Source organism: Leptosomus discolor, chromosome 5 (assembly GCF_034619465.1).
Source record: "Leptosomus discolor isolate bLepDis1 chromosome 5, bLepDis1.hap2, whole genome shotgun sequence".
NCBI classification, from domain to species: Eukaryota; Metazoa; Chordata; class Aves; order Leptosomiformes; family Leptosomidae; genus Leptosomus; species Leptosomus discolor.
In genome coordinates this window covers 44,558,960-44,584,911 of record NC_141395.1, presented here as the reverse complement: position 1 = coordinate 44,584,911, position 25,952 = coordinate 44,558,960, and the positions used below count along the sequence as shown (strand labels likewise).

The window sequence follows — 25,952 nt, the reverse complement described above, 5'->3', positions numbered from 1 at the left end:
GGGTGAAAAGTAGCCAAAAAGGATTACTTGATGCTTCTGTCATTCCATTGCCATAGAACTGAAGATTTCTAGAACACTAAAGAACAATGTTTTCTTGGAAGACATCAAGAGAAGAATTTGGTGATGGTCTGGAGTATATTACCCTTCTTTTGAGAAAAGAGTTGAATCACTGTCGTGTACTTTTTCTTCAGGAGCGCCAGTATCTTGGTTAACCCAGCAGAACCCATTTTTCTAAGGGAAATATGTGTATTCAGATGATATTCCTCTAAATATTTTGCTTCAGTGAGGTTTGTTAGTTCACGCTGTGCTGTTGTGAGCTACAGACTTGCCTTGCCCAGTGGATGGATTCAGATATAAAGAAAAAAAGTGCACAACTGCAGGATGGCTGGTGTTACGATTCAGTAAATTGATAGGGAAAGAAAATGGCTTGTATATACTGTTTCCTAGTCCTAAGGTAATTGCAAAATGTCGTGCAGTTCAGCGCAGGAATGGCATTGTTCAGTTTACTTAATTTTGTATCCTTCCTGAGGTGTTAACAGAAATATTAAGAGGAGACAGAATTCAAGTGAGTTGTTGGAGTAGAATCCTTTAGATATCTTTTCACATTGGTTTTTTGACACTTTTACTGCTGTGTAATGGCTTACAGTGCCATTGGAGAATTAGCATTTAATTCATACTGAAGTAGTGTAATCCCTGTACTTTGAGTGATTTCTCTCATATTAGTTCTGCTTTGAGCAGAGAATTGGACCAATGGACTTAGTCTCTTCTCTGCCTTCCAACCTAAATTATTCTCCTGTTCTGAGGCTCTATACTTTGCTAAGGCAGTATTTTATTCTGTAAGATCTTTCAGGAAAGTAGTTATGTTCGGTGGTGGTAGTGCCTAGCAGTTGCCCTCCGTCAAGGAAGATCTGTTGAAAACTACTACAGTTTTGGTTAGAGTTGTGGTGTGTGTTCATTGAAATGTAACAATTTTTTCTGATTCCACTCAGAAGACACTTGCAAAGCCATGTTTATTTAACTAATCCTTAATCCGCAGCATGTTTTCTGGTGATCACTGTTATTTGGAAAAAAAAAAGGTATGAATGTGTATATAAGTACATATGTATATATGATACATTAAAACCAAAACAGTCTGGCTTAACTTTTTCTTTGAAGCAGAACAGGGCGTATAGTGCCTTACAGTGATGCTAAGTGGGGATACAGAGTGGTTCTAAGGAGGGCAGGAAGTATAATAGGGTAATTTAGACGCCTCTAGTCTTTGTATGTAACTTTGAAATCCTTGCTGAAATGATACCTTCCAAACTAAATCATAGTTTTATATAAAACTTCAGTACTGAATGACTTGAAAGTACTTTAAAATGCAAATCATGAGTGGAAAACTTGAAGACCCAAATAACAGGACTTAAACTATTTATTTTTAAATGTGCACAGATCTAATACCATTCATTTCTTAATGGTTTGGTGTGAATAGATGTGAAATTAGCATGCTTATGGGTCCCTCTAGTGGTGTGAAATGCTAGCTAACACTTTAAAATTATTCATAAATAGAAAATGATTTGTATTCTGGAAGGCCTTGGAAATGTGAAATTGGCATGTGAAATTGAATATTTCTTTCAAACATATGGATTTACAGGTAGTGGAAACTTTCAGATACTATGTCAGGTTTGGTGATAGTATCTGCTGTGTAAAAATGACAAATGTATAGTTGGGTTTAATACGGAAAAATTGTGAGAGATTACTTCCATGAAAAGAAGAGGTTTCCTTGCATTTTTTTGGGGGGGAAAAAAACCTCCTCTGGTGGACCTATGCACCTCAAACTTCAGGTTTCATATTCAAACATAAACAAGATCCATCCTCAAATATATTTTAAAATTCCTTTTTCTGTTAGTGGCAGAGATACCAGAGATCCTCAGTTAAGCTCTTTCTGTTCATAATAGCAAAAATTCAATGATTTTTAGCGTGGATGATTTCCTGTTTACCTTTTGAGCTGTAGTAGGGAAGAAATGGAGGTTTAGTTCTTGTGCTGGATAGCCTTCTTTAGACTAGGACCCCATCAGAGGTTGTGAGTCTTTAGCTTTGGATGAAAAGAAGGTCGAAGGATTTTGCTAGGATTTAAGCTTTCTATTAATAAAAAAATTAAATTAAACCGTAATTGTCATTCTTCCTTTTGTTGTCTGTCCTTAATATATGAAAAGTGCAAAAATTCTGAGAATAAATATATCTGTATATTATGATTTTGTAAGTGATTGTCACTTGTCTTTTCTCTACTTATTTTGTATTTTTATTTCAGCATGAGAAAAATATTTAATATCCCTGTGACATTAAATGTGATAAAATTAATTTTTTAGGTTTTTGTGAAGTACAAGACACTTAAAAGATTGGGAGTGGGAAGAGTGATTAAAATAAGTGTCTTGGAATACAAATGAAATCTGTTGCATGAAGACAACTTGCGTTTTCTTGCTGTATATGCATATCATTAGCAAAATAACTGGCGATAATAAACACAGTTATTCCTTTTTTCTTTAGAGAAAGGCATTTTTTTTTATTAACCAGCATCTCACTTAAGATGCTTAGAAACAAGAATGTAATAATTTTAATAAAAACAATTTGGAAGTAAAAAATACTTTGGGTGGTATTCTTACTTTAAGTAGGGCATGAAGAGTTAAGAAGGGATGAAGAATGTCGTAGGAGAGCTGCTGTTGACCAGGGAGACAAGTCTACAGGTTCAGTCTTCTGGTTCCTTGCATCAAAGGCACTTCTGAATTCTGTAGCTTCCTTCTTAGCATGCCCAACATCCTGACTTTTCCTTTCATTCTGTTTCAGTTATCAAGACTGTAAATGTCATAAACGTCTATTTTGTCATTCTAATTTGTCCTTAGACTGTCCTTATCTCTTAAGAGCAAATGGTCACTACTGGATATTAGAAAGGCGTTTACCACACTGAAAGCTCCAAAGGAAATTAAGGATGTTTGGGCAGGGAGGAGGGATGATTTTGCAGCATGCTTTTTCTTGAGGAAGTGTAACGCACTCTTCACCTTCTTTCTGTTATAAATACATTATTGAACCTTGCTTTGGTAGGGTCTCTGAAATTACCATCTTGTTTTGTGACTCATGGTAGAAGAGGGCAGGCTGACATCCTCTTATTAATCATGCACATAAAGGGAATGAGTTTTCTGTTTGTGCCAGGAGGGAAATACCAAGTTTCCATTGCACAAACTGTATCGTTCAGTTTACCAGTCCTTCCTGTGACTTGTCTTTGCTGCTCTGCCAGAACCACAAAGTGGTTGATTTTTATATGCTTCATAGTAATTTATCTGTGAGGAAAAGGAAGCTGCAAGCATGGATGCTATCAGTGTTCCTGCAGCTGAAGAACCTATCTTTTTTTTTTTTTTCCTATTTAGCTATTTTCTTTTTCACCCTTCCTTTAAAATTAATTACCTGTCAAACCTCCACATCTGACTCATCTATTCTCAATTGTTCAATAGCAAATGTTTAGTTGTTACAGAGAGAACAGTTTACTTTTTTGGGTTGGTGTAGTCCCCCTGAATTAGGTGATCTGGAACTGCAGAGGGCTGGCAGGGCTCAGCATCTCTCTTCTCATTTGGAAGTTATTCTAATTATTGCAGCTCTACATAAGATCAAGGTCAAGCTGTTTTTACTGAACTTGGGCTGTACATGTGGAATAAATAATAGTTCAAAGGGAAGTGCAAAGCCCTGCCCCTGGGGAGGAACACCCCCAGGCACCAGCAGAGGCTGTGGGCCCACCAGCTGGAAAGCAGCTTGGGAGAGAAGGTCCTGGGAGTCCTGGTGGACAGCAGGTTGGGCATGAACCACCCATGTGCTCTTGTGGCAAAGAAGGCTAATGGTACCCTGGGCTGCATTAGGAGGAGTGGTGCCACCAGGTGGAGGGAGGTGATCCTGCCCCTCTACTCAGCACTAACGAGGCAACGCCTCGAGTACTCTGTCAAGGTCTGGGCTCCCCAGTATGCAAGAGAGATGGACATACTGGAAAGAGTCCAGCAAAGGGTCAGGAAGTTGATTAAGGGGCTGATGAGGAGAGGCTGAGAGAGATGGGACTGTCCAGCCTGGAGAAGAGAAGGCTCAGTGGGGATCTTATCAATGTACCTAAATATCTGAAGGGAGGGTGCAAAGAGGACAGAGCCGGGCTCTTTCCAGTGGTGTCCAGCGACAGGGACAGAGGCAACAGGCACACACTGATACACAGGAGGTTCCCTCTGAACATCAGGAAACACTTTTTCACTGTGAGGGTGATGGAGCCCTGGCACAGGTTGCCTAGGGAGGCTTTGGAGTCTTTCATCCTTGGAGATGTTCAAAAGTCACCTAGACATGGTCCTGGGCAATGTAGTCTAGGTGGCCCTGCTTGAGCAGGGGGTTTTGAGCAGATGACCTCCAGAGGTCCTTTCCAACTTCAGCTGTTCTGTGATTCTGTAATAGCAGTGTTGCTGCCAGGAAAGCTGTAGTGAAGTGGGCTTTGTTGTTCGTTTGAATTACATCAGCTGGAGCAGTGCTCTTTTCATTTCTTTTCTTTACTTCTTTTTTTTTAATGATGGGGGAAAAAGTAGGATTAATGTGTAAGAGTAGTGGTTTATGAACTATACAAACTGATGATAATTTGGAGTTTAAAAATATTTTTAAGATGAGTGTCTCAATAGGATATTGCAAAGTAAAGAGTAATGACTGTTCAGCTTCACAGAAAACTGACTAATTTGCCTCTGTACCATCTTTGTCAGAAAAAATACTGAAGCAAAAACATGTGCAACCCCCCATTGCATAAGTTAAATGACTTATGAACACAAATACAGGTGGAATGCAGGCCTATACTGCCAGATTATCACAGTTCTGTGTTCTGTTGTGTGGTTTGCTGACAAAAGCTGTTGTTTTACTTGTATTACCTACATTAGACTGTTCTGCCAAAGATTAATGGGTGGCATCTGTGACAGTGTATTTGTAGGATGACAACAAAAGTAGGTTTTCCTCACCTGTAGTTCTGTAGGAGAGTACTTATGATCAAGAAAACCATCTGTACTTCCAGAAGAGTGCAGATTTCTCCTACTTAAATATTTTGGTTTATTGAGATTTAGTGAAGTTCCTGGATTTTATATGTGACTTTCTGGACATTTTGGATCATTTTATGACCTAAATATACCCATTTTATATTATTTTATTTCAAACCAAATTACTTTTGTTCCGAAATTTGGATTTTAAGGGACTGGATCAAAACTGAGGGGGGAAAACTTCTTACCTTCAGCCTATGCTCCCTTAACAGGAGCAGCTGTATTGCTCCCTGTTGTGCAGGCTGGCAGTGCTCAGACTGTAACCTCATGTTAACAAATGTGGTTCAAATATTGGTAGATTAATGCAGCATCTATTTGTTTCCCTGCTGTACCCATGAATGTTGGTTTATACGCAACCTTTATCATGCAGTACACCTGCGTACATAACTGGGATATATAGGTACCAGTGTCTTCAGTGCCCTTGGCCTTAAGTATGAAGGCTTGAAGAAAGATACTTCATGTGAATTCTGTGTTGGCCCTTTGACACTGATGGGAACTTCAATATCTTGATGAAGTTGTTTCAGGCATGTCTGAAAGAATATTCCAGTTTTGTCAATTTAAGTCTATTATCGCAGACCGTTGATGTGAAATGCTGATGCATTTGATTAGATATTATATGTTCGTGCAATTGTCAGTTCTGATCAGAGGTGTTTTATTAGTGTAGATTGGAAATTAATATATTAATGAGTTAATGTAGAACAGGAAGTACATTGGAACTTCTGCAGGGAGAAGAATTTATATGGATAAAGATTTATCTTGAGTAGAATTAAACTACTGTCACTAGAAATCACTGAGGTTTTTAATTGAGGTTGTTAATAAGGCTGCACCTTCCCCTGTACAGTATTTTAGACTGACTTCTAAGAACAAAAATTTAAACTGCTTCAAAATTTGAATTACTTCACTGATTTCTAATATGCCGTGTTCTTGGAAGGGCAAGATGTCTGTACTACAAAGTTGGGCTCATGTTAGTTTTGAGGCTCTCCATTTTTGGAAAATCGTATGTTTGCATTGACTTCTTTAATACCTTTTTTCTTTTCTTTCCTTTTTTTTTTTAAAAAAAAAAAAGTCATTTTGGGCACAATGAAGGCGTATCAAGATTGTTGTCTGCCTGTGGTTATGTAAAACTGCTGTAGGGGCTACTGCTGAAAAGAAAGTAAAGGCCAAGTTTGGCCTTATATATTTCAGAATTAAAATGTCTGGCCCATTGAAAAGAAACTGTAGCTGTGCATAGTTTAATCTTCATGTTTCTAAAACACTTCAAGCATATCAAGTGGAATGGAACACAAGCTAGCATTGGTCATTTGAATAGACCAGTTAAACTGACAAGAGTAACGCAATATATTTGGATCAGTCTTTGAAAACAGGCTACAACAATTTTCTGTATTGTGGTTACTGAGAAAGGGAATTATGTATGCTGTGAACGTAAATGTGGTACTTGTTTGACAGAGGAGACGTTCCGAGTATAATTAGCTGTGAAAGTACCAAAATCACTTGAGTGTGTTTAAAACTTTGCCCGTAAAGAGAATTTCAGAGCGTTAAAATCTGTGTAAGATTTATTTGTACGTGCTCAAAACCTACTCGTAACTCCCGTATCAGCACACAATTACTCATACTCTTGCTGGTGGACATATCTTGTGTGATTTGCTAGGGACACAGATTGGATGTGTATACGTGAGAGCAGTTTCCCAAAAAGAAGTTGTTTGCAGTGCTATTGTGTTTTTACATAATTTCTGTAATATTTCTGTCCTTTCAATAACGGAGCTTCTTAAAAAGATAAGTTTCAGCTGTAATTTAAATGATTGTTTTTCTTCACAGGGTGTGTACACAGAAACCTTTATTTGCTAAGCCCTGGCTCTGTATTTACTATTAATAAAAATATCTGTGTTTGTGGCTGAAAATTTGATATACAAAAAATTGTATTGCCTTTGCTGTACCAAACTTACCTAAACAATCTTCTTTTTGGTAAAGGTTTTTTAGAGAGAGCATTTTCTTGTTTTTTGTAGCTAATTCTGAAATCGAGGTGTCTGTGTCTGCAAGAAATGTGAGAAGGTTGCTTAGTTTCCAGCGATACCTGAGATCTTCCCGTTTTTTCCGTGGTATCACTGTTCCAAATTCTTCAAACATTTTAGATGATGATTATAACGGACAAGCAAAGGTTGGTTGCTTGATTATTTTTTTGTAAAGTATATATTTTAAGGTGTTTGCTAGTGTATAACTATATCTCATGTTAAATACAAATTTTAAGTATGTATGTACGTGTGGGGGTTTTTTGTGTGTGTGTATATATGTATATACCTTAATAAAGTCCAGCCAGAATTACATGGTTTCTAACAAACTGCTTTGCTGCCCGCAAGTTTACTGGGATGATTTTTAGAGCTAGGTTTTTTGTGGGTTGTTTTTTTTTTTTTTTAACTAGTGAATAGAGGATGCACTTTAGTAATTGAAGAAAAAGTGAAGAAATGAAAATGTATCTGTATTTAAGAAATGTAGTGGAACCATTTGGACAACTTTTCCCCCTCTCCTTTCATTTTTAGTCTAACCTCACTCATGAACATTGGGAAGCATGGCTACCTGCTACTGAAAGCTCAATAAAATGCAGTAAATGGATTTGTCAGAAGATTCTTATGCCAAACTGACTTTTTCTTTAGTAGGCAATTCTTCTAGAAGAGAGAAGTGTGATAGCTGTCTGATTCCTGTGCTGCAGTAAAGCAAGGAAAGCAAGTTCTGGGAAGCCAGGCAGTACCTGGAGAACAGCTAGCTGGATGGCAGGCTGGTGTATCAGGGATAGGATGGGTAGTGCTGGTGGGGAGTGGGCAGGGAAAGGTTAGTCAGGTTATTTACAACCCCAAAGGCTGTCTCATCTTTCTGACTGCGTGTGGTCCTTCTTGTTCATAATCTTGATGCAGAAAAGGGATATGCTTCTAATACAATGAACGTATCCATGCTGAACATGATCAGGCTGAGGTTGTAGGAAGAATCTGATAACCTGGAGGATGAATTTTAAAAAATGTACACGTAATTTAATAGTAAAAAGATCTTGTTAATGCTCTTGTTTCTTCTGGTAGTGGAGTTTTAGTGGCTGGTGGAGAAAAGCTAGGATGTATAGTTAGATCACAAAACAGCTCTACAAATCTAATAACAATAGGAGAAAGCAAGTATCTGTGGTAAAATGTGCTGGACAGGTATTTCTGACAGAGGTAGGGGAGGCAAAGATTGGGACTGCTGAACTCTGGTCATGCCTCAGGTGGAAATCAAAAAATGTCTCCTATGTCTAGTAAAGCATCTAGATATTATTTCTCTTTAAACAAGGGAAAGAGAGAAAACAAGGACTACACAGAGCTTAATTTTACTAGCTAGTTGCAGAAATCAAAGTGGAAGAAGTCTGAATACAGAGTCGTTGTGTCATACTCTTTCTGGTTTTAACGTAATTGTTTTAAATTGTGTCTTATTTTAAGATATTGGTTAAAGGATGAAGGGAAAATCTCCAACTAGTTCTGTCAAGGCACTTACCTGGTTTATTCAGTTTTTTAGTTTGTAACGTGCATTTTAATGTTTTTCGGTTATCAGACAAATTTAATTATTCTTTTAATACTGTTTTTTGTAGGTAGAAATCTTAAGACTTGCCTCTGCCTCTGAAATCTTAAATACTTCTCTGGGCATATACTGAGAAGATAGGCATATACAGAGAAAAAAATGACAGCTTTTGTGTTCTCTTTCAGTGTATGCTGGAGAAGGTTGGAAATTGGAATTTTGATATTTTTCTTTTTGATAGACTGACAAATGGTGAGTTAACTTTTGCTATTTCATTTCTGGTTTATCTCTTAGTATAACTTAACTATCACTCTTAACTTTGTGGTATGTGTTTGCTTGTTCACTAAAACGCACACATTTCTTCAGGTAGTATTTTTTGATTGAATAGTCTTTAGTCTAACTGTTACTCTGTTAAAATACTATTACTGTCAGTACTGATAATAATCATTGATTTGTAGAAGAGGCCTTTCTTGTACCTTGTAGGTTGCTGTTCTCTCTAGTAATTTGAAGTAGTAATTTGATAGAAATTAACAAATCATTTTGCTAACTAAGTCTTTTTTTTTTTTTTAATTAAGAACTGCTGGTAATTTATATGGTTGTGTTCAAAAGGTCATTTATATTGAGCAAGTATTTTTCTGGTAAATTTAATGCTAGATAGAATAGTTCTATTGCTTTACAGTGCAGTAAGAAGGCATGTTGGTATGAATTCATTCTAATTACAACATAGAATAGAATACCTAGAGAATTAGGAGTTGAGCAGACAGAAGCTATTGTAAGATTAGTTAGCACAAAAAAACCAAAAAGGAAGAGAATATTATTGTTAGTTTTGTGCACCCATTACGAATAGCAGTAGGAGCTACAGAAGTAGTTGGTTAAAAAAAACCAACCCCAACAAACAGCAACTAAAGTATTGTTTATGTTATAGACAGCCACTTAGAAAAGAGATCATCTGTAGATGTGCTGGAAAGGAGGAGAGAGGGCTGCTGCAGAGTGAAGTTTTGTATTCTAATCACAGCAATGGGAGCTGAGTTTTGAGTAGATTGGAAGGAGGAGATGGGCAAGTCCGGCATCACTGCAAGGTTTGTGCCAGTGTAGGGAGCGAACGGAGGGCAGCTCTTGCAGATTTTACATCAGTCAGATGGAGCTGGTAGCAGAGATGCAGTTAGAGTGTTTACAGTTGGCAGAAAGAGAAATGAAGTTCAGAAAGGAAAACACAGCACCAAAAGGTAATTTTCTCTCCTGTTTTGTTGAAGGGATGCTTGACGTAGTCTGGTGTAAAGGTAGTATCCTCACAGTTTGATATAAGACAGAAAATGGATAGAAAAAATGAAGACGAGAGTTTTTTAAAGTAGAATGTTCATATAGATAATGATAAACTTTAGACTAGATAACCGAATGAGAAAAAGCTATGTGTGCAAGCTAACTTGTTTGTAAGCATAGTTTATTTTGGATTAGTTTATCAGATCAGAGTAATCTGAAGTTACCCTTCTTGTAAGAGGCCTTCTCTACCTTCTAAATATGCCTTTTTCAAGTACATCTTAGATACTACCAGTACAGCTTCTGTTGTGGAAGCCTTTATATGCCATCCATTTTGCATCCTAATTTAATAATTTTAGGAGGAGATTTTGAACAGTCTTGTTCTTGAAACATTGTAAGCTTGTAAGAAACAAATTACTCGGTAAATGTTGTTCAAAGAATTGCGTATCTTGTTCTGAGGAAGTGGCATGCGCATATGGATATATTAAGCCTAGCAATAAGCTGGATGTAGCAGAAATTTTTGTCCTTTTGTACATCAGTCTCTCTGTGCTGAGTTCCTTAACTCCTGCTAAATGAAAATTAACAGTGTACCAAAACTGAGTTATCTGCCCCTATATCTTGTTTGCAGAGTAAATAACAGGCAAGCTATTTCAAGTAAACATTTGCAGGCTATTTTCTCTGTCTCTTACAGTTTTACTTGTTTTACCACTGTGATTATAATACAGCTATGAGTAGGGGAAGTATATTGTAAGCTTGTAATAGTATACATTTCCTGGAGAAACTTTGAGTTCTGGGTGAAATAAGGACAAGTTTAGCAAAATACACAGTGAAAATGAGAGACAGCATATGTACAACGTATGCTAATCAATAGTGTCGGTTAGCCTTTTTCTTCAGATAATTATTTTTGTATTCAATTTTAAGCTGCATGTCTGTTTGTGGTATGTTGCATCATGATATTTGTAAAGTTGAATACTGTTGTAACTGGTTTGCACGTTGAAACTTCTTACTTTTTTAATGTTCGGTAACATTTTCCTCCTATCAATTGACAGTGGACAATGGGTGAATGCATTATAATTATGCAAAAACACTGGTGATTACTAGAGGAGCTAGTTAATGAGGTCTTGTCATGCAGTAAGATTTGAATATTTATCATAAATTGGTGTAGAGAAACTTGCTGGTATAATTTTTGTGACTAATTTGTTTGAAATAATACATTTCTTATGAAAGAGTTACTGATTTTATGGCTTCCAACGAATTAGTATTTTCGTCTTATTTTTAGGAAACAGTCTAGTCAGCTTAACCTTTCATCTGTTTAATCTTCATGGACTAATTCAACACTTCCAGTTAGATACGATGAAACTTCGTAGATTTTTGGGTAAATACAGCTTTTTATTATGATGAATATTGCTGTTTATCCGCATTTTTAAACCGTAACTGAAGTGCTGGTTATAGTTTAGCAATAAGGTTTGAAGAGTACTGGTGCAGTGCAGATTGTGCAGTGATTTGAATTTATTGATTGAGTCCGTCTCTCAAAGTTTCTATGAATATAGAAACCGCCATGTTAAATCCAAGCAAGTATTAACACATTTAGTAGTTTTGTAGCAGATGCTGTATTGTGTTTATGAAATCTAAATAATCAGGAATATATGTGATGTTATGTGACTTTTTATTGGGAACGGCTAGATGGCTACTTTCTCTGTTTTGGTTTTCAGCTCTGGTTTAATCTTAATTTCCGAAGCTCATGATACAGTTTCCTAACTGTATTGAACATGCTGGCTCGGCCATATTTAATGGTGCCAATTTGCTGTCTCTTGCTTGCTCACCCTTTCCTACAAATCAGCACTGTACTGTGGGCACACTTTCTCCATAGACAGAGCACAAGACAATTCTACTTGAATATTTGAGCCCGCAGCACTGGAATGCTTTGGTGGAAAGAATTGTAAATATGATGTAGACTATTCAAACCAAGTGGTACTTTGACCTGACAGGTGAAGCTGTCTTTCTGCATCCCCGTACCACACACACAGACGTGGGTGTAAGACTTCATTCCTTCGGTGGTTCTGTGACAGTACCTTTTATTTAATTTTGTGAAGTGGGATGCTTTTTTTTAATTGAGCAGGAGAAACAAGTTTCTGGTCCCTTTTAGCAGGCTTTTACGGTTTCAGAGAAAATTTTGTGGTTACAAAGCTCATCATTCAACAGGGGAGGAATCACATTTGGAAGGCTTTTCTCCCCTTTCAAATAAGAGAATGGGGTTTTTTTGTTCTCTTCCAGCTTTAAAAAAATTCAGTTCTGTCTTGCATTTCATGGTGTTTTAAAGTGGACTCAATTCCTTCCAGTTTCAAACAGGTAGATCAACTGACCTTGAGGACTGATACATTGGAATGTGAAGAAAATTGTTATAGAAATCTGGTCTTAGGCTACTCAAGTTGTAACTGAGTGTGTTTTGTCTTTCATCTTGCTTATTTCCTGGTTAGTTGAGATGTAGCAAATGACAGTACTTGAAATGCAAGACCAGTTAGCAATGACTAGATTAGTTGTCCAAAGATAACAATAGTCTTTACATATGACTACTGAAAGCCATAAGTCAACTGAAATGAGATTAGACTTTATAGAAGGCAAATTTTGTTCTAGCTTTGAAATCCACCACCTTTCCCTTTTCGCTAATGCCTTCTGCTTAGTAGCAATAAGAAACAATTTCTTAGCTCTGTCCTAGCCCATCTGCCTAATCAAGGAACCTTTCCTCAAAATACAGCTTCTTAGCATGAACCAAATTAATTCTTCTCTTTTGCTACCTCTTATACCCTAGTCCAAAGTAATCTGAAGATCAAACTCCAGAAGACTCGGACAGCTCAACTGGTCCATAGTGCCACACAGTATTCCCTTTGAGAACTTAGTGGAATCTTTTTAAGGAGAGAAATCTGATTTTAGTCCTCAGTAGGATCTCAACATTTTATTTGTGTCTGTGTATATATATATATGTCACATACATCTATCTCGCATATGTATGTGTGTATATATATATTTTTGTTTGTTTATACGTATACACAGTCTTTTCTGTGATTTACAAAGGTTACTTGGAGATCTGTCTCTTCCTCCTCCTCCTCCTCTGTGTGTTTTCAAGTTTTTATTCCAGACCTGAACAGGGGGAGAGAAGATACAAAGTACTACATTCCTGGAAACATAGGGTGGTTTTGCCATTTCTAGTTCTGGCAACCCGTCATCAAGGTATCATCCTAGGTCTGCTTTATTAAATTAAATAAGTTAAGAAAATTGTAGACTTCAGGTAGCTGGACTGGCCTATGAAGCCACAAAATTATCAAGGAGTAAGCCAAGGGCATCTTCATTCACGCCCTGGCTGTGAGGCATAGCTGAAAGGGAGTTCTACTGCAGGTTAATAGAGCCAAAAGATGCTTATTTTTGGTATTTTCCATATGAGATGTCAGCTATTATTGAGATTACACGATGGTTACAGTATTTTGACTTTTCATGAACTGCAGCTTTTCACAAATACTGTAGCAGTAATGCTCTAACTTTACAGTCACCGTTACATGGAGGGTACTGGCTTGTCAACGGAGTAGGAAGAGAGGCTGTGGGCATGTGTGTTTGGGTGGGACTGACAGACTGTAGTCAGCCAGGAAAATGTTCTTTTGAGATTTGCTTGAAAGAGCTAATGTGTCAGGTAAAACTTCGGAATATAGTTTGATTGTTGTGCTTCAGATCTTCTGCCTCTCCATCCTTTTAAACATCATAGTTCTTTCACTCTGTGTACTCAAGCTAATGTTGATGTCTTTAAAGTATTCTACTTACAATGTTTAAAGACAGCCAGGAACATGGAGGAAAGTGAAGGAAAGCAAGGAGGAATAGGGAATATTAAAATAGGGAATATAATAGGAATGTAATATTAAAATAGGGAATATAAATAGGGAATATTAAAACTCGGAGTGGTTAGTCAGACCATCATCTAAATGAGATTCTTTTCTAAATTGCATGTAGGCTTAAATTTGCCTGAGTACAAGTATGAGGAGATGCCTTAACTATGTAGAGGTGGCTTTCCATGACCACTGTCCTGAAGGGGAAAGAAAAGCACTTCATATGACAGGAAAGCAGTGCCTAATTCTTCTGATCTTGTCTCTTTTCAAGGCATGATATGAAGTCATCCTGATGCTTTGATAAATAGTGTCATCTTCATTTTGTCTTCCAGGGTGCCTCAACGTTCAGGCAGGCTAGATTATAAAAGGGAGCCTTTACTGGGAAAGTTCTTGAAGTATTTCAGATTATATATTGATTTCAAGTTGTTTAATTTTTGCTCTGAGATGACTTTACATGTAGCTGATTGCCCTTAGAAAATACTATTCCTTCACCTAAGTCTTTTATACCTCTGTCATGGTTCAGCTACGATTTATTTACTTTGCTGCTTTTATGTGTGTGTAACTTGTGATATTGCATGTTTCTGTGCCTAACAAGAACATATAAAATGATACTTGAAAAAAATGCTATTTTATTAAAATTTGGTTATTTGTTATTTTCCTGCAGTGATGGTTCAAGAAGATTACCACAGTCAAAACCCTTATCATAACGCAGTTCATGCTGCTGATGTGACTCAGGCCATGCACTGTTACTTAAAAGAGCCCAAGGTAAGGGAGCGTTCTCACTTTGGCATCATGTGTACATACAGAAAGACATGTATATTTGTGTGTGTGCTTATACATGGATTGTGTGCACATACATGCGTATATGTGTATATGCACACACACACACATTTTATTAAAAAAAAAAACAAACTCAAAACCCCAGCAAAACCCACTTTTGAACACAAAAAGGCAGGGAATTTCTCTCCATGTTTCTGAGGCTATGGGTTCACACTTAGCAGTATGCTTTTCTTTTTCACCTCTTCTGAGCTGGCATTGTCTTTTGTGTGACTTCATGATGAACCAGAGTAGGGAATTGATTAAGATTGAAGCTGTGCCTCAAGACACTTACACGGAATTGCAGCCTGAGTCAGAGCTGCCAGTAATAAACCTGGATATTTGTTGTTTGGGGTGGGGTTTTTGTTTGGTTGGTTGTTGTTTTTTTTTTCCTTCAGAAACTACGATTACCTTTGCTTTGCTTATCTTTCATGGTAATGAATAGTATGCTTCTGCTAGAAGTGCCTTATAGCAAGACATCAAGAGTTCTCTTTGGCCTTTCTTTCTAAACAAGGGGAGTGTGACAGACCCTAAGGAGCTGAGCTAGTCAAGCACTGGTTTCGTACTGCTTGGGCTGCTCCCAGTCTGCTGTAAGTGATGTCTTAGACAGTTTCAGGCTAAATCCTGTCCTTCTGTATTAAATAGAAAATGGTAGTGCATTCTAGCCAGGTGAGACGAGTTACCTACCTTGATGCAGATTATCGTTGATCTGGTATTCCCTTGAATAGCATAGCTCTTTATTCTGCTTCTGAGGTAAAAACAAGTAAGTTCTGGCTCCGTGGATGTTATTCAGAGGCTCTTCACCCACTCCTCCCACTCAGTTTCTCAGTGCAGCTCAGATCAATTGTTGGTGCAGTGAGACAAATGAGAACTGATACATGATGAGGTATTTTTTGGCATGCAGTTTGGAAGCTCTGAGCATTTTTTATTTAATACTTGTAGTGGAAGTTTTGCAATGCTTTGGATACAGGTGTAGACTTTGTATTTTTAGTAACATATGCAGCTACTGGTTCTGTTGCACCAAAGTACATTATAAACGTGTGAGGGATGATAGATGGCAAATGCAAGAGTGAATATAAACTTCTGTCCTCACAGGGTGTTTGCTGCATTTCACTTTTGTGCAGGCAGAACTGTCCTCTCTGTTTTAGTGCAAGCTAGGCTTTATTACTGAGTTTAACTCACAAAACTCCCAACCAGAAGTAGTAACAGCTATGAACAGTGAAAATAAGTCCATGCTGAGTTAATTGATGTGCACATACTTCTTGAAAATATTTTTTTTTTTGGCAGATTTCCCCCCTTCGGTTCTTTTCCTGATAGATTTTGAAATATAATTTCACATTAAGAGCAGAAATCCATACTGAATAGTTCTAAAGTCTTCCAGAGCATTAGTTTCTTCCTTTTAAGATGAAAGGTTTTTGTTTTTTAAAGTATACTGTGTATTTAAGGCAGAATTGACACCGACAGACAGACTTGGTAAATGAGGTGGAGAGTTAATTTTGAGAATCTGCTGCTTTTACAGGACCTGGTTAGGAATAGTACTTCATTACCAGACAGAAAGTAGCATTTTTTGTGCCAGCATTTTTTAAGATTTAACCTTCCCATTCAGAAAGAATAATGCTTAAACCATTGTTGAAATTTTGTAGCTTCTGGGGGGGGAATACTGTGAAAAGTCAGTGGAATATGAGTTTTACATTATTAAAATTTTCTCTGAGTTTCTGTTGGCTGTTAATTACTCAAAAAGAAAAAACAAAATTCGACACCCAAGCACTTTCTCTAAGGGCGTGCTTGCATTGCTAACAGAATTGCATTTGTTGTTATTATCCTACAGCTTTCCAAATCTTTAACTCCATGGGATGTTCTGCTCAGTTTAATAGCAGCTGCCACACATGATTTGGATCACCCAGGGGTTAACCAACCTTTCCTAATTAAAACAAACCATTACTTAGCAACTTTATATAAGGTAAGGACAAAATCGATTGTTTTGTTAAAAGCAGGTTTGGAGAATGCCTGAGGAGTACAGAAAAGGAGTGTAAATTCTGATGTGTTGAGCTAGTAGTAGGTTTGAATGCAGACATTGTTTCCGTGTCACTGGGATAAAAAAGTGTGCAAGCTAAGAAAGTATTCAGGACTTGGGAGTTTTAACATCCTTAAAAAACAAAACAAAACAAAACAAAAAGGCAAGAGAAGAAGAAAGGAAAACACCGCCCCCAAAACGCAGCAAAACTGTCTGGTACCACTCTTAGTATATAGCTCTTGAGTTTAAGAAAAAGTAATTGTCTGATACCTGTAATACCCTTTCCATTCACAGAATACCTCAGTATTAGAAAACCATCACTGGAGATCAGCAGTGGGGTTGCTGAGAGAGTCTGGTTTATTTGCACATATGTCATTAGAAAACAGGTATGTTTCTACAAAATAGTATCGATTAGTTTAAGACTTAAGTAAGCTGTCACTTTAGTAAGACAGCCTTGCAAAGGAAGCTAAATTACTACATGGCAGTTCTGAATACAAAATGTAGATTACGATCTCTTTTAAGAATACCCAGATCCCATGCTGTTGGAGTAGAGCAGTTCATGGTGCAATGTGATACTTGGAAAATAACCTTGACTGTGAGCACACTGAATAAGTGTATTCATATAGTCAAGCACCTGTTCAGACTAAACTTGGCAGCCTTTTCTTGTTCTGCTACCACACAAGTTAAAGTAGGTGAAGAGTGTCTATTTTAAAGAAGAAATAAGCTTTAAATAATTAGTATGTGCATTTTTAAGAAAAAAAAAGGGGGGGGAAGGGAACGACACATGGAACAAAAGCTGAAAACTGTTTTAGTCTTCCAGAAAGCTGCCAGTGAAATGCCCTGATATTTCTATCAGAGAGGAAAAACAAAACAAGACAAAAAGAAACAGTTCAGTGAAAATGCTGATTATAAAGCTTGTGAGTTGCATTTGTATAATAATGAATATGATAAAAAAACCCATGTAAATCTAGTGATGGCTGTTGTTCTTAATTCTTCTGGTTTTTTGAATGTTTCGGTATCACTAATTTCAGGCAGCTGATGGAAAGCCAGATAGGTGATCTCATTCTTGCCACAGATATCAGTCAGCAAAATGAGTATCTGTCTATGTTTCGATCCCATTTGGATAGAGGAGACCTATGTTTAGAGAATGCAAACCATCGTCACTTCATTTTACAGGTAATCTTTTTGGTAATGTTTTTGAAAACATCATTTTAGCATCAAAAATAATTTACTTAAAATGCTAAATGCTACTACTTCCAGGCTATGTCCTACTTTCAAAATGAAACAGAAATATCTTTTAGTCATTTTGTTTCAGTACAAAAAGGTTGTTCCCTCCACTTCAACTTCCCCCCTCTCAGCACTTCTCCCAAGTGATGTTGTGTGTTGGTCAGTCTTTGAGCTGCTAAACCAAGGAGAACTGTGTTTCCAAGACAAAGTTTAGTTCTTCTGATGCCTCCAGTGCAGTCTCAGAACTGTGAAATGCTTTGTCAGAACCTATTTCAGGAAAGGAAAGCACTATCGCTGAGAATGAGTTTGCAGTTGTGCTAGAGAGAGATTTGGTAAGCTTTAAAAACAAAACCCTTGAAGAGTCTCTTTAGGTTTCCAGGAATTTTTATTATTGGGTTCATACTGTGGACTATAAAGCAAAGTGGACAAACCAGTGAGTTCAGTCCTGTGCAAACCATTATTAAAAATGCAAACTTCAAAGCCAGAAATGCAAAATACTGTTCTCTTACTTTGATGTTTCTTTTTCTGAATTTATTGTTGTCTCCTGTACTAGTGAATATACTAAATTTAGTACCCCAAAATACTTTGATTTGAGTGAATTTCTATATTGTGCAGAGATGATCATGAAGTCTGATTGTTCCCTGAGTGTTTTTAAAATATGATTATAGAACATAACTTGAGAGAAAAGCACAAATGGTAGATAGGTTTGTTATTCACAAAACTTAAAATACTCTGCTGTCAGGAAATATTTATTACAGATGATTCTGTTGAAGGAAGAGGTAATCTAATGCTGTATGTTAATTTACCAGATGGCTTTGAAGTGTGCTGATATTTGTAATCCATGTCGGACGTGGGAGCTGAGTAAGCAGTGGAGTGAAAAAGTAACAGAGGAGTTCTTCCATCAAGGCAAGTAAGCATAGAAGTATCTGTTGGTACCTAATGTATTTGTACTGTAGAGGGAGCGACCATGAGTCATAGCTGCTTGCAAATACAGGGGTTTACATTTAGGACTAATAGAGATTTACAGTATGGGATTTTTTACTTTCGTGGGTTGTACTTCTTGCAAAAGGTAGGTGTTACTAAAACCCCATGAATAATCTGCTTAGAATCTGAGTCTAGGATGGCTGGTTCAATAGATCCATCAGCCTGAAAGATGCTTCAGAGGAATAATTATGTTTCAGTAAATAAATGTATTCATCATGTGTCTTCAATACTTAAACTTTGGCTGTGAGGCCTGTTGGTAAGCAGGTAAGAGTTAGGAGATTTTTGGTTACCATGCAGTTAAGGCTACTTACTTATGTAAGCAGGTAATAAAGCTTTTAATTGACAAATGCTGTGAATTTCTCCATTATTATTGTATTAATAATAAAATAAACTGTGCTTCTCCTTTCTTAAGGCTAGTTTAGCTGATTTGAGACCAGCTAATTTGTGCTGGATTGTGCAGTAAATGGGCAACAGACTGCTTTGTTTGGTGCTAATCATGGGAAGCTTATTCTTAGATAAAAGCGATGGGGAAGCAGAACAACAAAGAGCCTTTAGTAAGAAATTGCTGAAGGCTGAGCTTTTCTCTTCCACATTGCTAAGGCGGGGGGAATGTCTTAATTTGTCATTTCCACAGCAGTCTAGGAGGTTTTGCAAGGAAGTATGTGAGTCCTTCAGGAAACCTGTTATTTGATACTTTTTCTTTAATTACTGTCTGATGAAAAATACAAAGTACTGTTAGTCTCGCTAAGAGACCTACTTGGGTTTTTTGGGACATGGAGGAGAGAGGCCCAAGGGAGCTGGTTGCTATTCAAGCAGCACTTCCTCCAAGCTCAAGATTGGTGCATTCCTATGAGGAAGAAGTTGAGCAAAGGAGGCAGGAGGCCTGCTTGGATAAGCAAGGACCTTCTGGAAAAACTCAAAGGGAAGAAAGACATTTACAACAAGTGGAAAAAGGGGCTAGTCACTTGGGAGGGATACAGAAACACTGCTAGAGAATGCAGGGATGCAATGAAGAAAGCTAAGGCCCACTTGGAATTAAATCTAGCCAATGATGTCAGAAACAACAACAAGGGCTTCTTCAGATACATTGGCAGTAAAAGAAAGGCCAGGGAAACTGTGGGCCCATTGCTGAATGAGGCAGGTACCCTGGTGACAGAGGATATGGAGAAGACGGAGTTGTTGAATGCCGCCTTTGCCTCAGTCTTTACTATTAAAGCTGGCCCTCAGGAATCCCTGACTCTGGCAGTAGGGGAAGAAGTCAGAAGAAAGGAGGACTACCCCTTGGTCGAGGAGGATTGGGTTAGGGATCTTTCGGGTAAACTAGACACCCACAGATCCATGGGCCCTGATGGGATGCACCCACGAGCGTTGAGGGAGCTGGCAGATGCCATTGCAAAGCCGCTCTCCATTGTCTTTGAAAGGTCATGGAGGACAGGAGAGGTGCCCAAGGACTGGAGGATAGCCAATGCAACTCCAATCTTCAAGAAGGGCAGGAAGGAGGACCCGGGAAACTACTGGCCAGTTGGCCTCACCTTCATTCCTGGGAAGGTGATAGAACAGCTCATCCTGGATGTTGTCTCCAAGCACATGGAGGAAGAGAAGATTATCAGGAGTAGTCAGCATGCATTATTCACTCAGGGGAAATCATGCTTGACCAATCCGATAGCCTTCTATGATAAAATGACTGTCTGGGTAGATGAGGGGAGGGCAGTGAATGCCGTCTACCTTGACCTTAGTAAGGCCTTTGTCTCCCATCACATCCTCATAGGTAAGCTTAGGAAGTGTGGGTTAGATGAGTGGACAGTGAGGTGGATTGAGAACTGGCTGAAGGACAGAGCTCAGAGGGTTGTGATCAGTGGCGCTGAGTCCAGCTGGAGGCCTGTAACTAGTGGTGTTCCCCAGGGGTCACTATTAGGGCCTGTCCTATTCAATATATTCATCAACAACCTAGATGAAGGGACAGAGTGTATCCTCAGCAAATTTGCTGACAATACGAAGCTGGGAGGAGTGGCTGACACGCCAGCAGGCTGTGCTGCCATTCAGCGAGATCTGGACAGGCTGGAGAGCTGGGCAGAGAGGAACCTAATGAAGTTTAACAGGGGCAAGTGTAGGGTCCTGCACTTGGGGAGGAATAACCCCATGCACCAGTACAGGTTGGGGGTCGACCTGCTGGAGAGCAGCTCTGCAGAGAGGGACCTGGGAGTTCTGGTGGACAGCAGGTTACCCATGAGCCAGCAAAGTGCCCTTGTGGCCAAGAAGGCCAATGGCATCCTGGGGTGCATTAAGAAGAGTGTGGCCAGCAGGTTGAGGGAGGTCATCCTCTCATGCTACTCTGCCCTGGTAAGGCCACACCTGGAGTACTGTGTCCAGTTCTGGGCCCCCCAGTTCAAGAACGACAGGGAGCTACTGGAGAGAATCCAATGGACGGCTAAGAAGATGATGAGGGGGCTGGAGCATCTCTCATATGAAGAAAGGCTGAGAGACCTGGGGCCCTTTAGCCTGGAGCAGAGAAGACTGAGAGGGGACCTTATCAATGCCTATAAATATCTAAAGGGTGGGTGTCAAGAGGATGGGGCCAGCCTCTTCTCAGTGGTGCCCAGTGACAGGACACGGGGCAGTGGGCACAAACAGGAGCACAGGAAGTTCTGCTTGAACATGAGGAGGAACTTCTTCACTCTGAGGGTGACAGAGCAGTGGAACAGGCTGCCCAGGGAGGTTATGGAGTCTCCTTCTCTGGAGATATTAAAAGCCGTCTGGACATGTCCCTGTGCAGCCTGCTCTAGGCTAACCTGCTTTGGCAGGGCACTTGGACCAGATGATCTCCAGAGGTCCCTTCCATCTCCTGACATTCTGTGATTTTGTGAGCGCAGCTGCAAGGTATCAGCCTTGTCAGGCAACTCGCACAACTTGCCTCGGTTAGTGTTTGACCCCATTTGGGTCTGGACTCGATGACTTAACAGTTGTATTATGCTTCTGTTTCTTTAGGAGATATTGAAAAAAAATATCACTTGGGTGTGAGTCCACTTTGTGACCGACAGACGGAAACCATCGCCAACATCCAGATTGGTAACTGCAGTTCAGTTTATTTCTGTAGCTTTCTTTCAGGATGCAATTTGGAAAATAAAAGTACCTTTTAGATACATTTCCTAGAGGTTGTAGCTGCTCTCTCTGTCTGTGTGGCAGCATTTCATTAGAAAGAGACATTTTTTTTCCAATTTGCTATATAACATTTCTCCCTTGAATCGAGTGTTTACGGAAGATGCTGCACCAACAGTGCTGGAGACCGAAGCCCCCCATGGCCTCACAGAGCAGGTACAGCATGGGAAGCAGCTGTCTGCCTGTGCTGCTGCCCAGAACTTTCCTTATCTGAAGTGGCTAGTTTGGGAAGATGAGTGTTCCTTCCCCCAGCCTTTTGCAGTGAGGTCACTACAACAGGGTTCCAGCTCTCTGGAATGTTTGTATTCCTTTTAAATGCAGCTGTAGGAAGAAGGGTGGGCAGAGATTTGATGGAGAACGGTGAATAGACAGTATATACAGTATCTGAATTTTTTTTTTTTGCTAACTTGAGTTGGATTAAAAAGACTAAAATTACTCTTTCTAGTTATTTTTAATAAAGTTGCTTAGGTAGATTGAATGGGACTTGGTTAAAAACATAGTAAAGGAAAGAATTAATTTAACCACAAACACAGTGGTTTAAATTAGAGACAAAAATGGAACTATTTAATCCGCTGCACTGTTTTAATTCAGAATGTTAGAAAATTACACATTTCTGTAATTGTCTGATTCAGTTTTGGTTGTCTTGCCATTGAATTTTTAGTTCACGGAGATAGATGCTATAAATAAGTGCACAGGTGCACACACCCAAACATGTATTTACAGGTTTGTGTGTTGTTTTATGGCCTTTTTGTTTAAGAATTTCTATTATTTGTATTTTTAAGTATTTTTAGTCAGCTTAATATTGTGAAAAGAATATATATTTTTTCCCCCCTGTTCATATAATATAGTTCAGACTCTCTATGGGGTAATTTGTTACAAAATCTTTTAGAAATAGATAATTTGTGTGACTTTTAGTTGCTGATGTTTAGATTTCTCCCGCCCTCACGTTCTCCAGTATTTTCCTTTACTTGGTTATTGTGAAAGAAAGGAGGTTAATTTGTCATCCAATATAATGCTGTTCCTTTGGCTGACTAGTAAAATCTTCTACATTTTGAGAGGTTATTTTGTAAAGATGCTCTAAATATTGAAATGACTTTTTAAATGCACATTGGAGAACAGCAGTCTGGTGCATTGCTTATTTTTTGCGAACTACATTATGTTTAAAAGATTTAGTTTATTAAATTTTTTTCTGTTTTTTTTTGGTTTGTTTTTTTTTTTTCTTGTTTGCTTGTTTTTGAAGGTTTTATGACCTACTTAGTGGAACCACTGTTTGGGGAATGGGCCCGGTTTTCAAACACCAGGCTGTCGCAGACAATGCTTGGCCACCTGGGTCTGAACAAGGCTAGCTGGAAGGGAGTGCAGAGGGACCAGTCTGGCAGCGGTGACGATGTTGACCCCGCTTTTGAGGAAATGGACTCTGACATATTACCTCAGGAACCTCGATTGTCCTGACCTCAGTCTTCATGACAAAACTGCCTTTTTTCTTGGTATCTGCATGGTTGGATTAAAGGAGACACTTGCCAGCCCAGGGTTTTGGTAAAACGGTAAAATGATGCCAGCATTATTTATTTCCAAGTTTTCCTTTGACACAGACCATTTGAACCAGAATTTTTTTAAACTCCAAGATCTGAACATAGAGCAATATGCATATGCCTCGGTTGGTTTTTGTTCGGAACCTTGAATATGCAAAGCACAGCAGTGACTGAGCCTTGGAGGAATAGTACGAAAGCTTCATTGTGCCACACGTCTTTGCTCTTTTGGTGAAATTTGGAATACGGTCTTCAAATCTAAGACTTGAGATGGGTTGTTCCACTTTCTTGGAATTTAGCAAGACTTGCGTAAATGTGTTCCAAGCATACCTTCCTCTCAGTCCCTGTTTTAATACGGAAATGTGAAGTGCCCATCCTCTGCTGCCTCTGGCAAGACTTGATGTTTACAAATGGACTCTGAAACTATCGGTTCTAGATTTAACCTTTGCGCATGGCTGTGAAGGAACCACTAACTTGGTTTATTTGCTTTTTTTTTAACAGAAGAAGATCAAATCTGAGACTGCAGCTCTTGTTTCTTTGGATGCCAGAAAAGCCTCCCATTTGCCAGAATTTTGTTTGTGCAGTGGGAACTGAGCATTCATCATAGAGCACAGTCAAGCTTTACTCCAGTGCTATATGGGAATGCAAGTTTTTTAACGGTAGAAAACACTTCTGAATTTGGGAAGGGAAGGGGTGGGGGGGTGGCGTCTGAACTGCATTGCGATTCTGCAGTGGAAACATCGCATGTTGTTTTCACTATTGTACACTTGAACTGCACATGCAAGAAAAAAGGTGGAATGTCTAAACACCATAATCAGCTCAGGGTATTTGCCAATCTGAAATAAAGTGAGATGGGAAGCGCGTCCTTCAGAACAAGGGTACAAATGCCCCTTTTGCTGCAGCGTGTGTGTATGTGTGGGTGTGTGAGTATGTTTGGGAGAGGGGAGGGTGGGAGGGTACTGGGAAGGGTTTGAACGGCAACATTTTATTTTTTTTTTAATTTATTCTTTTAGAATGTGACAATTTCATGAACAGCCACATTGGGGAGGAAACTGTAACAAATTGCTACAGATGCCTTAAACTATGCACAAAGCTAAGTGACCAAATTTGGTTTTGATTTGAAAAATAATTTTAAAAAAGTGCATTGTTTACGTATTCCTCCCTCTACTGAAACATTACCCACTAATGGGTTTTTGATGGGAAAAGGAGAAAATGTTTTTTAGAACAAAATTAAAGGACTAATTTTAAACTTAAAACATTCCATTTTTGTAATTTGTTTTACATCATTTTAAGTACAGTAAGCACAACTGTAATCTAGTTTGAGAAACTGGTGCTTTCTTTTAGTTCATTTGTATTTCCCTGTTATTATTGTAAAAGACTGTTTATTAATTCTGTTTACAGTTTGTTGCAACAGCCATTTTTGGGAGAGAGCTTCAGCGTAAAGCCATTTGTAAAGGCTTTGCCATATTCATTTTAATATGTGCCTGTTGCTGTTAACTTTTAATTAATAAAAAAAAAAAAATCTTTTCATGTTATGCTCCTGTACATTTAAGTCACAACAGAGTCCAGCATTGTGGAAAGGTAGCTAAGGTTGCAGTCAGCTTCCACTGTAAAACTCAAGCCAACTTTTGGATTTGAAAATAGTAGTCCTCATTTGCCAAAATCTGGTGCCTCTTCAAGCTTGGCCTTTTACTGTTTGAAAAGCAAATCCTGACTTACCTGATTGTTTCCCTTCTAAAATTAAGTTGTTTATTATTCTTTCCTGTTCCCTGAAGTAGTATCATTAATCTCAAAGTGGCCATGTTTAAAGAAATAAATTTATAATGAAACCATTTTTTTGAACCTGTGTGTGAATTTCCTTCCTTTGCTGTCAGTCCAAGTTCTTGATGTTGTCTGACTTCAACAGAGAAGGATCAAATGGGAAAATCAGCTTTGGCTATAGCTTGCAGTAACAGAAAAGCCTTATGTTAACAGGTTGTCTTTGCAAGGGTGATACTTGCCAGTGGTGTTTGGAGCTGTCAGAACAAAGAGTTGACATCTGGGTGTGAGTAAATTACTAGAGAGACTGCAGCCAAGTGTCCTTACAGCCCAGACAGATTTGTACGGTTAAGTGTGGAAAAGCACTGATTCCTCTTCAATGCTTTTGAATAAAACATATGCCAAGCCTGCAGCTATTCTTAAAACAACTGCTAAAATCAGTATCCAGTGATGTCTTCTGTGACTCACATTTTTTTAAAAATGTGACTTGGTTTAAAGACAGGGCCTCAACAACAATATATGTTTTGCTACTTGTAACAGCCCATTTACAAGCATATTTTAACAAGCAATTTTAATGAAAACTGAAATTAATTAATTTACAAATATGTATACAGCAATATTTCTTACAATATTTATAAACAACCTGTGTGCTTCTTTGTGCACTCTTGCTGTCATCTGCTCTGGCAGGAACCAGTACAGCTTGTCAAGGTGCTAGAGTAAAGCATGAGTAGTT

The 25,952-nt window shown here is 38.5% G+C and overlaps 1 protein-coding gene across 2 annotated transcripts in view; it reads left to right on the top strand.

The window, feature by feature from the left end:
* PDE7A (phosphodiesterase 7A) overlaps positions 1 to 23,384 on the top strand; it is a 79,885-nt gene extending 56,501 nt beyond the window's left edge. For both annotated transcript variants that reach the window (XM_086465500.1, XM_086465501.1), the window contains 10 exons: positions 7,079 to 7,230; positions 8,795 to 8,858; positions 11,143 to 11,238; positions 14,400 to 14,500; positions 16,380 to 16,511; positions 16,860 to 16,951; positions 17,597 to 17,741; positions 18,602 to 18,698; positions 21,762 to 21,842; positions 23,173 to 23,384. In XM_086465500.1, the coding sequence (XP_086321626.1) occupies positions 7,079 to 7,230; positions 8,795 to 8,858; positions 11,143 to 11,238; positions 14,400 to 14,500; positions 16,380 to 16,511; positions 16,860 to 16,951; positions 17,597 to 17,741; positions 18,602 to 18,698; positions 21,762 to 21,842; positions 23,173 to 23,384 (1,172 nt within the window). The remainder of the gene's footprint in view (positions 1 to 7,078; positions 7,231 to 8,794; positions 8,859 to 11,142; positions 11,239 to 14,399; positions 14,501 to 16,379; positions 16,512 to 16,859; positions 16,952 to 17,596; positions 17,742 to 18,601; positions 18,699 to 21,761; positions 21,843 to 23,172) is intronic.
* The last annotated feature ends 2,568 nt before the right edge of the window (positions 23,385 to 25,952 follow it).